This window comes from Centruroides vittatus, unplaced genomic scaffold, assembly GCF_030686945.1.
Source record: "Centruroides vittatus isolate TY-2023 unplaced genomic scaffold, ASM3068694v2 contig_1159, whole genome shotgun sequence".
NCBI lineage: Eukaryota > Metazoa > Arthropoda > Arachnida > Scorpiones > Buthidae > Centruroides > Centruroides vittatus.
In genome coordinates, this window is record NW_027120745.1 from 1,533,270 (window position 1) to 1,546,223 (window position 12,954).

Genomic DNA, 12,954 nt, shown 5'->3' on the forward strand with positions numbered 1-12,954 from the left:
ATCTAATTGCCTACATCATCAGTATCTTTCACTCTGAGTATCTGTTCTCTCAAATCTTGTAAATCATTGAAAGTGGATTGTGCTGTGATCGAATATACCAAAACAAATCCCTGTCCATTTTTCATGTATAAATCTCGCATTGCAGTAAATTGTTCCTAGAATTTACAAAACTTGTATTATGCGAATTCAAAAACTATAAAAATAACGAAAATGCCTTACTGTGCCTGCAGTATCCAATATTTCCAGCATGCATTGCTGTCCATCAACTTCAACTTGCTGAAAAGTAAAATCAAGCAGTTATGATTTTTCAATATTTTGCTATTCCTTACATTTACTAGTATCTTAACAAAAATCTTTTCGAAAATTACCTTACGATAACTATCTTCTATTGTTGGATCATATTTTTCCACAAATATTCCTTGGACAAACTGAACAGTCTATGGTAAATAATAATATATTATAACAACAAAACAATATCACATGCTATTCAATGAATTAAATTAATATAAACACAATTATACAAAATCAAGTTAAACTAATTCATTGGCAAATGAAATTGGACAACTTATTATTTGTAGATAAAAGCAGTTTTTACAAGAATGCTTTCAAATTTTAAAATTATATTTGTGTTTCTACAATATTTGAACAAGCAGATTACCAAATTATTGTTGCAATAATGCATTCTTCCCAAACAACAGCACTCATTAAAATTAAAATACAAATTCAATGTTTGAATGTGTTAATCTGAAGATAAATTGGGAATATCATCAAGGAAGTGCCATTTGAATTAAACTTTCCATTAAAAAATGATACAGAAGAAACTAAATAAAACAATCTTAATGCGAGTTTGCATAAGAGCATTATACATTGAATGTGTTTATTCAATGCAGGTGTATACAAAAACACTGAAAGGAGCTAGTATCAATATTTATTTTTTAAATTTAAGTACTTTAGTTTTACCAATTTACTTATGCTTATATTAAAGTTAAATTATTTTTACAGTTACTTATATTATTTACAGCTAAACATTAATTTATTATAAAAAAATAAAAAAAACAAGCTAAATTAATATATATATATAAAGAGAACATTAACAAGTGTGATATTTGAAGATAAATTTAATTAATATGCAATAAAATAATGCTTTACACTAATACTACAATTTCTACAGGTATTCCTCAAGAAACTATAATCACTCCCTTTGTTATTTAATCTCTCTGTAATGGCATATCTGAATTAATAAACAATTTTTTTGTTGAAACTGTCTTTGTTTTATATTTCTTTTCCAACTGAAAATGAAGGGCATTTGCATTTTGCAGTATGGATGTGCAGAGAGTGTATAGTCTCAGAATTGAAGTGAGATTATGAGAACCATACACACTCTGCACATCCATTTATTTGATTCTACATCTCGTTTACATTCGTCTGCAAATGTGTGTTTTAGGTGCTTCACTCTTCCTCAGTTCACTAAAATGCATACTGTTACATTACTGTACAAACATTATTAAAAGTTTTGACATAACTTTAAGTAACTATATTTCCCTTTTTTAAAAAATTAAAATATCATCTAAAATCCCAATTCATCTATTTCCTGTAAATCTTACACTATTAAATTATTTTGTCCTTTTTGTGTGCATTATAATATAACATTCCATGTACGGTGATACCTCAGTTTTCGTCGATAATCCGCCCGAAAACAATTGGCGAAATCCAAAATCTATGAAAACCGAGGTAATTATTTCCATACGAATCAATATAAATCCAATTAATTCATTCTAGACACTACAAAATACATACCAAAAACACATTTTATAGAGAATTAATATAGCTTTAAAGACTGGTCACTATAAATCAGTAAAACTTCTTACACATTTAGGTAGTAAACTTAACTTTGGTTTGGCTTAACACTTGAGATAGAGATAATTAACTTTAAATGGTTAGTTAGATCAGTGATTCTCAAAGTGGGGGGAGTCGCTGAAAAATTGATGCCAGATCAATGTTTTTTCAAATATTTTATAAATTTACTATGGATTCATGTTTAGAAATAATAGAAATAAAAAATATATAAATTAATTTTTACTATTGCACATATAAATAATAAAAACAATATAAATATTAAAATACGAGCCTAAATATAATATTTATAAATTTGTGCGCTATTGGGGAATCCCCCGAGTTCCACTCTCCGCCTAAACTATGATAGAACAGCATTGTCATTTGGAACGGTGTTCGCTAGCAGCGTTGCGTCTGTAGACAAGTCGAGTTAGAAATACAGTAGACCGTCTATTATCCGAAAACCGATCAACCGAAAGCGTTTCAGTAGGCTAATTCGAATTTCCGCTAGTGCTGTGGCACTGCAATATTTGGCTATGTCTTGGGATACTCAGATATTATTTTAGTTGATATGTGTTTTTAGCTGGCAGCACTGGCGCGATCATGAGAGGGTACTTAAGTATGCGCCAGTATTTGAACGAGACTTTTTTCCTATCGTGAGTGGTAAGTTTTGCTTGTTTTTCTGAGGACTGTGTTGTGCTGAATCGGAACGTTTTGAGACGAGATTAACTTCCGAAATATAATGTTTTTTGTTTTTATATTCTTCAATATATTTATTTTGTTTGTGAAAAATACAGTAAAGAAATAATTTTTAAAAAATTTCGTTAGTCTTAACATTGACAAAAATTCAACGCAAAGCGGCACGCAATGAAGAGAAATTTCAACATGGAATAGATTAATTAAACAAAAGAAATTAACTCCTCCCGAATTTAAATTAACCCCCTCCCTCCGGGTTGTTTTTCTACACATACTCATTCTTTGGGGGTCCTTCGAAATTTTTAAGTGCAAAAGGGGGGTCGCCGACCAAAAAGTTTGAGGAACACTGAGTTAGATTATAATTATAATATAATCTTTAAGTTAAATAATAGCAAAGGTAATTCTATTAATTAATTTATATTAATATATTATATTATAATAATGTAAGGACGGATAATCAGTGGCTAAGTGGCTATCAGTCTTACCAGTTTTCTTATATAGGCTCTACATATCAATCTGTAGTTATTTATAAGTAATTTAATTATTCATGTTAGTAAAGAAAGTAAGTAAGTAATTAGTAGTAGTCTAGTAGTTAGTTATTATTATCACAATCATGAATCACATACATTCATATCATCATATATCTAAGATACTGATAGTTAAATAGTTAATTAAATTAATGACTAACTAGGTAGTCTCAGTTTCTCACTAATTTTCACAATAAAGTTGCCTAGCCTAGCCCACTAACCACTTATAGAATAAAAGTTAAAAACTCTTAATAGAATTAGAGTAGAAGTTATAAAATATTAGTCTTGTCTTGAATAAAGTATTTTAAAGGACTAAATAAAATTAAATCAATCACTTCTGTTATTTTTTTTTTGACTTTTCTGGAAGTAGGATCTCAAGAAACAAATGGAATTGATGGTGTCTCCAAACCTACTTTTTAATGAACTGCATATATATCCCTCTGCGGAGAAGGCCCTTTCTGCCTCTATGCTAGTTGGTTTCGGGGTCATCAAATAATCATAAATCAAAGATAAGTTTTCACCTCTGACTTGCTCACTTTCATAAACAGCCATTTCCTTTTTTAATAACTTATAATCCTTCTTAGTACTAGTTTCTTTCCATTTCATGAAGTTTTCTTTCTCACGCTTTAGTTGGATCTCCAATTCTTGTTCCAATGTGAAATTCAGGGAATCCAGATTATCTGGATCATCATTTTCCACCTCCATAATATTCTCTGCCATTCTGCTGGTTCCACTACATATGTATTTACACGATTCAGCATATTTTTCATTTCCTGGCACATTACATTTTTTTTTCGGCATTGTGAAAGAATAATCGGGCTTTCTAAGTTTTTGGTCATACTTCTTCGAGTTCTGTATGTAAATCAGTATCCCTGTGATCTCGGTAAGACACCGTTCTCTGATTCTTTTACAAAGTGCCTTGGAAAGGTCGGCACTCGAGATTGTGTCCTGGCATTTTAGTTTGTCTAAGACAAATTTCAGGGTTGTGTCAGCAGTTATCAAACTCGACTCATCTACAGAGAGCTTCTATGGCCAGTTTAACCAGTTGAAGACTTGTGATCAACTCATTGATTAGTGACCACTTGTCAGCAGAGAATTTAATGTCTGAGCCAGGTCTATTAAGGCTTTATCGATGCAAACTTTTACACTGTAGAAACGTTCCAGAATGCTGAGGAGACTGTTCCACCTAGTGCGGCAGTCAAAAATCAAACTCAATTCTTTGCCCTTCACTTCTTTTACATATTTTTGCAAAAACATATCTCTGGTTGGTGATTTTTTAAAAGTCTTAACAACTTTTTGCACTTTTTTAAGAAGTTCACTGTATCACAGAAATCACTTCAAGTTCAGTCGTGTCGTGTTGGTTCAATGACTACTTCTAAGCCTTCATTGGTCTCTGTGTCTTCGTCATCATATTCGTCACTTTCGTCTATCTCTGTGTGTTCTACTTCTTTTTGATCTTTCTTTTTATACAGAACGTCTACCACAGCTAACTGGATTCCATGAGCAAGGCAAGAGTCTACCAACTTTTACCATAAAGATTGTACCATCAGTAGTGATACCAATGGTATCACTACTGATAGTACAAGCATTGGTAACCGATACCAATGGTATTACCCAATGGTTACAAAGTTTAAGCCAAATTTTTTCAAACGTTCTGACATTAATTCAATGCAATGTGCGGCAGTGCAGGATTCGTGAATTCTGATCAAACCAAGATTAAAATGAGTCTCTTTATGGTGCACATTGAGATTTATGTATCTGATTTTTTTTAGATGTCCACTCATCAAATCTTAACAAAAACCTTTGACCCTTTTCTTTAAAATTTGCAAATTTTTTTATTAAATCTGCTTCAATAGTTTTCGCATAATTGGTAATCATCAACCTTATGGTGTTGGGAGAAGTTGGCAATTGGAATTCTTTTTTTTTTTTTTTTTTTTTTTTGTTATCAAACGTCTTAAATCGGAAGATGTACAAAATGAACTCAGCGTAAAACCATCTTTGCACACCTTCCTTGTAACCATGGCTTCATTGAATTTTCTTTTACAAAATAGGCATCAATACTATTCTTAGCCTTTTTGTTCAGTATAATATCTACTTCCTGATCATTGACAATTTTTGATATAGTTGTTATTGCTGTGGGAACTACTATATCTGTATTGGTATTTTGCTGTTTGCAGAAGTAACATTGACACAGTGTATCTTTTGTAGATGGCCTTTTAAGCCTGTCGTTGAACAGTTACTAATCAGCAAAGTTTTTGAACATAATAAGCATTTTGCACTTTGACTATCATCCAATTTTTTAAAATAGTCTCACAAGTTTTTTCATCATTCTCACCACATTTCTCTTGCTGACTTGGCTTTGTAAGACACATTATTCAGTACGAATTTGAATTGTACAGTTATATTATTATTATGTAACTGTGAACTGACTGAACTGGCATGATATCTGAAAAAATAAATTAAGAACTTTTGATTCATAAATATGCATACTTAATAAATTTTATCGCCAAGCAGCTGAAGCAGCATTAAACTAGCCAAGTTTGATCGAAATCGTTAGAGAATTATTTACCAAAAACAGTTAGAGTTGTTTTTGTGGTAAATAATTCAATTTTCATTTAATTTGTATCATATGGCAGCGCCCTTTATTCTCTCTATAATACCATTACCAACCAGGACTGTTTAATTCTAATTTATGGTCGGTTGTGACATCACTGGATCACGTAATGGAACGAAGGTGGATCGTGGTCGCTAGGAGCGTATTCTGTTGTCAAATGTAGGCCTCAGGGTGGAGAGAGAAGTGGGCCATGATGTTGTTTTTTGATTCAACAAAAGCCGTAGTCATGATGTTGGTGGTTTTTGATCTGTCAGTGGCAACAATGGTGTTTATATTTTGATGGGTTTCCCACTCCTTAAAGGCATAGTACTAGCCAACCGTGAGCGATAGCAAGCATGTTGACATCAATATCTGTCGGACTGCCTGTTAAACACGCGATAGGCTTAATGGAGAGAGCAATGCGACTCCCGATCATCACGCCATCGCTAGAAAAAGCATGATAACTTTCTTATTTTTCGTCTCCAGTAAAATATCAATTGAGCTGAAATAAAAGATTTTCTATTAGCTAGTGACAGTCATCTCCCAGAAGGATGGGTTAGGTTTCTTGGACAAGCCACAAAAGTGGCGTGTAGTCTCGCAGCCGAAGCAGCAAGCAAAGCGAGCTGCGAAGCTACAGCTCCCCATAGGCTTAAACTGCAATCGTTTCGTCATGTGATTCATTGACGTCACAACTGACCATAAATTAGAATTATGCACCAGGACTAGGAGAGGAGTTACTTATTTTATTTAGTCAAAGACACTTTATTTAGCGAGAGCGGAAAGTCAATTGGCAATTAGATCAGCAGAGATAAAAGGGCAAGCGATGCAGTGTAGAGGAGGGGTGTAGCATGTGCCACACTGAACGGCAACATCGCTCTGGCTGCCGAGTGATAGCACACATAGCAAAGTGGCAATGCCAACAATGTAGACCAGGGGTGTTTGTGGGACCCCAAAAAATCCCCTGAAACTTTTACGGACTTACTACCGACATTTTGGAGTTTCGAGAAGGGGGGAGAAATGAAAAATTACAATTATGAAGTATTGAATGACCTAATTATAAAAGTTCAATGAATTACTTTTTTTGCAAAATTAATAACCATAAATTTTCAAACATATAAACTACTACATTTTATGTAAATATTTTAAATTACCTGAATTAATTCTTTAAAAAAAAATTATCTAATTTCTGCTGCTTTTTTTTATTTTCTGATGTTTGTGGGCTTGTCTTTCTTTTGTGGTGAACTTCATAATTGCAGGAAGGTTGACTTTTATTTTCCTCATTTACAGTTGAAGAAATTTCCTCGAGAACTGCACATGCAGAGGTAGAAGCAGTTTGCTTTTCTGCTAATGTAGAAGGTTTTTCAGAGACTTTTATAGGTGACTCATCTGAAATACATGTTTTTAAGTCCTCTTGATATGTTTTCCAACTTCTGTTCATATTCAGTAAGAGATCTTTGTGAATTGGATCAGTCATTGGATTTTTTGAGCCATATTTTTCACATGAGGTTTCTTTAGAAGCCATTAAATCATATTTAATAGTCTGCACTGCATCTAGGGAATCAATCTTAAGAGAGGTTCTATAGTCAGTGACAAGTGTATCCATTAAGTTGAATGCACTTTCCACTAATGGGCCATGGAAGCAGCTAAGGCAGGCTTTGACCAATTTAGCCAATGTAGGATACTTATAATCATTTGTGAAATCATCTTTTAAATTAAAAACTTTAGACCAATATTTATCAATTGTACACTTGACTTGATTTCCACTTTCATCAGATGTGTAGAGCATTTCTTTGGTGATATCAATATCACTCTGGTATAACCTTATTTCAGCTTCTACTTTTGACTTTTCATTATCACTAAAAATATGGGACATAAAAGATGATAATTTTTCAAAAGCTAATATTGTACTGGTTTTACCTCTTAGCTCTGGATCTAATGCTGTAAAACTAATTAGATATGAATTTTTAAGGGGTAATTTCTGTTTCATATGCTGTGCTGTATTAGTATAAGCTTTCATCAGAGAAATTTGGAATTCTTTTGCTATTGGATGATTTTTTGATAATTTCTTCAGGAGAGTGGAAGCTTCTGCACCAGTAAATATTACTTTGCTAGGTAGATGGAATTCTGGATTTGTGACATCAACCTTTAATAAATCATTATAAGATGTGCACTCTATATTTTCTGGCTTCATAAAAAAAGAGAAAAATTTTGCCATCAATTTATAAATACTGGAATGTATTAAATGAAGCATTGGTTTTTTTGTTTCAAATAATTTAATATATGTGTTGAACTCTGGTAATACTGCTGAATATAATGCCATATGCAATAAAGTTTTGTTTTGCATAACAAATAACCCATTTAGTATTCTTTTTTTCCGAGCTAAAGCATCCTTTGTGAGTTGTTGGGAATGCAAGCAAGAATACACCCCTTCAACAATTTTTTTCTGAGCTGCAGAAATATTTCTTTTATTGTATACAGTTTCAACATAAGAAAAATAATCCCCTTTATCAGTTTTATCCAAGTAGTGAAAATAAAATGCAATAAGAGCATCCCACAGATCTTTGATTCTTTCTAAAACACATAAAATGTACACCCACCTATGGTCTGGTCTCTTCAAGGGCTTAAGTTTTTTAATGGCAAGGGATTCACAGATTTTGAAAAAATTTTCTCTTTTACTGCAGCTTTTCATATCAAAATAGATGTCATCAAACAAATCTTCTAAGTATCTATCAAAACATGAAGCAAATTTTTTTGCACAGTTATTAGCTGTGTGACATGTGTCACCATCAATATCTAATAAGTGGGGTGCTTTGTTTGATCGTAGTCTGGTTTCAACACCCTTTTTTTTCCACGCATGGTGTTACATGAGTCCATTAATACACTAATTAAGTTTGCCCATGGAATATTATTATCTTCAATAGTATTAACAACTGCTTTAAAAACAGCTTCTGAATTGCAAGATTCCATCTTTAGAGATGCAAAATGATGAACTACAACTTCATTTTGATTGTTGTCATAAAACTGCACCAATATTGCCAGTATACTTTCTTGAGCATTGCTAGTACTTTCATCCAAATTTAGAGAAAATGGAGTCTCCTTTAAAGTTTTAATGATATTTTCCTTAATAGTTTTTGCGAGCCCATATTTCATCTTATAACATGCAGTAGTCCTGGACATTTCCAACGAGTTTAGTGCCGTCTGATCGCGGCTCAACTGTTTGCAGAGTTCAATTAAATTGGGAGCTACATTGAAAGAATGAGAATTCTCGGCGATAAACGAAGTTATTAATACCTCTTGGCGTGCTTTTCTTGTCACTATATCCAATGGCCGAGCATCAGTCTCCAGTAAGTCATCAGTATTTTTTGAATTAGCATAATTACTTAAAGTCATTGAATGTCTAATGCACTTTGAATATTTTATGTGCGTCACAGTTTTAGAATGATTTGTGAAAGCCTTGAATCCTTCCCCACCATACTTCAGCAGTGAGTTACAAAAAACACAATATGCTTGTCCAGCAACATTTATTTTCTTGCACCATGTGCCGATGGTATCCCCATTACCATCTCTCCGTTCAATCCAATTCCACCTAAATGCATTCCGGACACCTTCTTCTAATTGTATAATATCACTATTTATATCGAGAAATTTCATAGTGAAATTCTCTTGCGTACATAAATAAAAAAATATTTCAATAAACGAAACGAAAAATTTACACGTGCATCAATAAATGAAACGAAAATTTTACACAGCGGAGAAAAAAAAGTTGCGAAGCGATCAATGACAAATAGCTAATACGGCGAAAAATCCCCCTTCTCTACTTATTGGCGCCACGCCAGGAGAGATAAGACCTTTGAACCCAGAGTCACGTGATCGCACATCTGGTCGAACGAAGTCTCTCCCTTTTTTTTCTGCCGCGCCTACTTGCCGAAAAGAATCCAGAAGAGAATGTCCGAGAACCGGGGGAATGAGTCATAAAGGAGGATGCACGACCACACAAGCGGCAATCCGTTTACATTTCGGCGCATGCATTCAGTATTCAAGATGGCGAACGATATCGACACTCCGCTATCCACGTGTTTACAAATTTTGTTTTGTACCGTTTGTTTTATTTAGCTAGAAGATTTCGTCGAAGATTCGAATGAATATTTTGGATTAGAGGTATCGTATTGGCAAGAATCTTGCCGAGATATTTTGTTGGATCGATAAAGAACTGATGTACAAAATAGGCTTATTCTTCGATTAAGATCTCTCGATAAAGAATACTATTTCGAGTAAGATTCGGTTGTTTTGTTCTTTGAATTAAATAATATATGATTACTGTATCTGTGTAGAATTTGTGTTAAATTTATTATTCTTTCCTCTTTATTCTGATGTTAGTTATCTCGGTTAACCGCGTCGAACTTTCCGCCATTAAAACACCACGTGATAGTATTTTCTCACGTGACTGCCAGACGAAATGTTATTGGTTGATAGAAACGCGTCTTGGCGGCGGCCGCCGCAAAAGATAGAATTCGACCAACTTTCGCGGCATGAGAAAAGCGGCACGAAATAGACCTCCGCGGCGAGAAAAAGTGACGTCATTCTGCCGCTTTTCCTTGCCACGCCACATGTGTGCATCCGGCTTAACACGCAATAAGGAAAGAACAAAACAGAAGTTTTTTTTCCCTTTTCACGCATTATCACTTCCTTTCTTTCTCCAAAGGCAAAGTTTTCACCACACACACTGACCTTGCGTTTTCTGCTTTCAAAGCAAACAAAATTACCCAGATCAAAATAAATAATTCATTATTATTCCTACTTCCTTTTGAACGACGATCCCCGGAATTTCCGGGTATCGAAGTTCAAAATCCCCGGAATTCCGGGGTTTCCCCGGAGCACAAACACCCCTGGTAGACATTTGCACCATTATTTAGAAAGTTAATTGAGTATTTGCGGATCCACAGCGCTGGCCTGCTAGATCCAGGAATTGCAATCCCTAAGTGTGATGTAATTGTCATGTAATAGTAGTAGTATGCATTTATGATGGTCGTATCATGGGAAATAATGCCTTCTGGGTCTGTTTAAGGGTAACTGGCTCCTATTCAGACATTATAGACAGGGAGAAAACCTGGAAAACTTCATTTGGCCAGCCTGTCCTGGCAAAATGTGAACCCATGACCAAACTTTCAGTGTTCAGGAAATGGAATCGTTAGCCAATGGTGGGCCGTCATGGGGTAATGCTCACACAACGAGAAATAACACCACACTGAGCCAGAAATCACATGAGTTGCCCTTTGTTTTTGCAAAATTAGCAGCAAGGTCACTTGGGCACACTGATGAAATCCAAGGCAACAGATGAAAACAGACAAATTTTTCATGAAAAAAATCAACGATAACCGAGTTTCATGATGAAGTTTCAATTTTCCATAAATCCATTAATATACCATCTATTCCCAGTGCATTACCAACTCTCAACTTACTTAACACATATCTCAATTCTTGCTCTGATATATCAGAGTTCAGTATTTCATCCGACCAGATCAAACACTCATTAAAAACTGCTAAATCAATTCCGTAATCAATTCCGTATGGTTTTTCAGTCATAAAGAGAAAAGAAATAACTGAACCATTTAAGTAAGCTACCGTATATCTCGGCAGATAAGATGAGGTATAAATTTTCATCAAAGTTTTACAGTTTTAGCATATATCTGTCCTATAAGACGACCCCCAAACTATCAACGGCCTATAAATTTAGTTTAGATCAGCGATTATTATCTGGGTAATAATACTGTATAGCGTATACGGAATTATGTCCTATTTGTAATTTTTCAAATGAACAAATTTATTTTCTTGCATCTGGCAGCACTGCCTTGCGATTGTTGGAAAAACATTCTCACTGATTTGGCATTTGGATAATGACCTTGACTATTCACAAAAACATTGTATGGGCTATTCTATTTTGTGCACATACCCTACTCTCTACTAGTAAATAATTACGGTTTGTCTGTTTTTTTTTATAATGGTTTTAATTTATATAAATTTCAATCTAATTTTTTGTATCTGTCCTATAAGACAACCCCAGATTTTGGGGGCCTTTTTTTATGATTCAACTATCATCTTATCTGCCGAGATATATGGTAATATTTACCATAACCAAATTTCTACTTCCTTTACATAAATTCCAAAATAACCTATTATTTCTGTAAAAGTTCCTAAAATTATGTATCTTCTTATAAAACTTCTCCTTTGCTAAACAGTCTCTTTACTAAACTTCAGCACAGAACAAAGACACTCCTTTAAGCCACCAAACCATTTTTCTTAAACTCTAACCATGCTGTTTCTAGCTTTAATCATTAAATGACAATCCAAATCAAACCAGTCATATATTCCCACTGTTGTTTTAGTCCCGTGGTTCAACCCATATACTCTAGCAATCTCCATTATGACCTTACTCAGCTCCAGCAGGAATATATTAGAAGTCTGCTCCAGACAGTACTCCAAAGCAGCCAAAAACATCTCTACCAGGTCACTATGCCAAAAATTCCTCTCATAACTACTACTGGGTAGTACCCAAAGAATCTCTAGAAAAATCTTCCAGATAGAGAACCATTGGACAATGATATGACCAAAAACAATTCTTAATACTAAAAAATTTAATACAATTCCACACATACGTAGTAATTATTCCCAAATCAATTACTGCTGAAGACCCTTGATTAAACTCAAAAGTGTACTTCATCCCCTGCTTCGTCACCACACACTAACATTTAAAATAAGCAAATTATTATTCACACAACACTCAAGCACTTTCCAACCTCTAGCATTCATATTTACATCCTTCAAAACTCTGCTTCTTTTATCAGAACCAATATCAAAACTATCACATATACATGTCAGAACTTCATTATGAGCACCCGTTCATGCATTAAAGTGACCCAACATAATCCAATTCGACTCTTCCTCAACCTCAAACTTAGACAACACTTCAAAAATTTCTTGCCACTTTTGTTCCTGAATGTAAACAAAAAAAACATTAATTTTCCCAAGCAAGAATAAAATATTAACAAACACAATATAACTATCTTTATAAATAAATTTGAATTTTAATGAAGATCTAATACATAGCAATCAAGATCTCAAGAAAGATCTTGGTTGTTATGTATGGATACCTCACAGTAGATCACAGTAGGGATAAGCCAATGGCCCTCAGGAGAGATCTCCTGAGGGCCATTGACCTACCCTCTCAAAGCATCATCAACAATATAATGACAATGAGCAATTATTTACTGTGACGACATCACAATGCCAGGTTGCAAGTTTTAATCG

General features: G+C 34.0%; 2 protein-coding genes across 3 annotated transcripts in view; both read right to left on the reverse strand.

Moving 5' to 3' along the window:
- The window catches only part of Rap1 (RAS oncogene family member Rap1), a 51,204-nt gene that overhangs the window by 4,700 nt on the left and 33,550 nt on the right, over positions 1-12,954 (reverse strand). For both annotated transcript variants that reach the window (XM_067276576.1, XM_067276568.1), the window contains exons 3-5: positions 369-437; positions 220-276; positions 15-155 (exon numbers count right to left, since the gene is read on the reverse strand). In XM_067276576.1, coding sequence (XP_067132677.1) covers positions 15-155; positions 220-276; positions 369-437 — 267 coding nt within the window. The remainder of the gene's footprint in view (positions 1-14; positions 156-219; positions 277-368; positions 438-12,954) is intronic.
- Positions 6,806-7,636, reverse strand: LOC136979959 (uncharacterized). The gene has a single exon (XM_067275990.1). It carries the CDS (start codon positions 7,634-7,636, stop codon positions 6,806-6,808), a length of 831 nt encoding a protein of 276 aa, XP_067132091.1.

Excerpts from the sequence above, each read along its gene's own strand:
- LOC136979959 (XM_067275990.1), bottom strand. The coding sequence starts at position 7,636 with ATGAAACAGAAATTACCCCTTAAAAATTCATATCTAATTAGTTTTACA.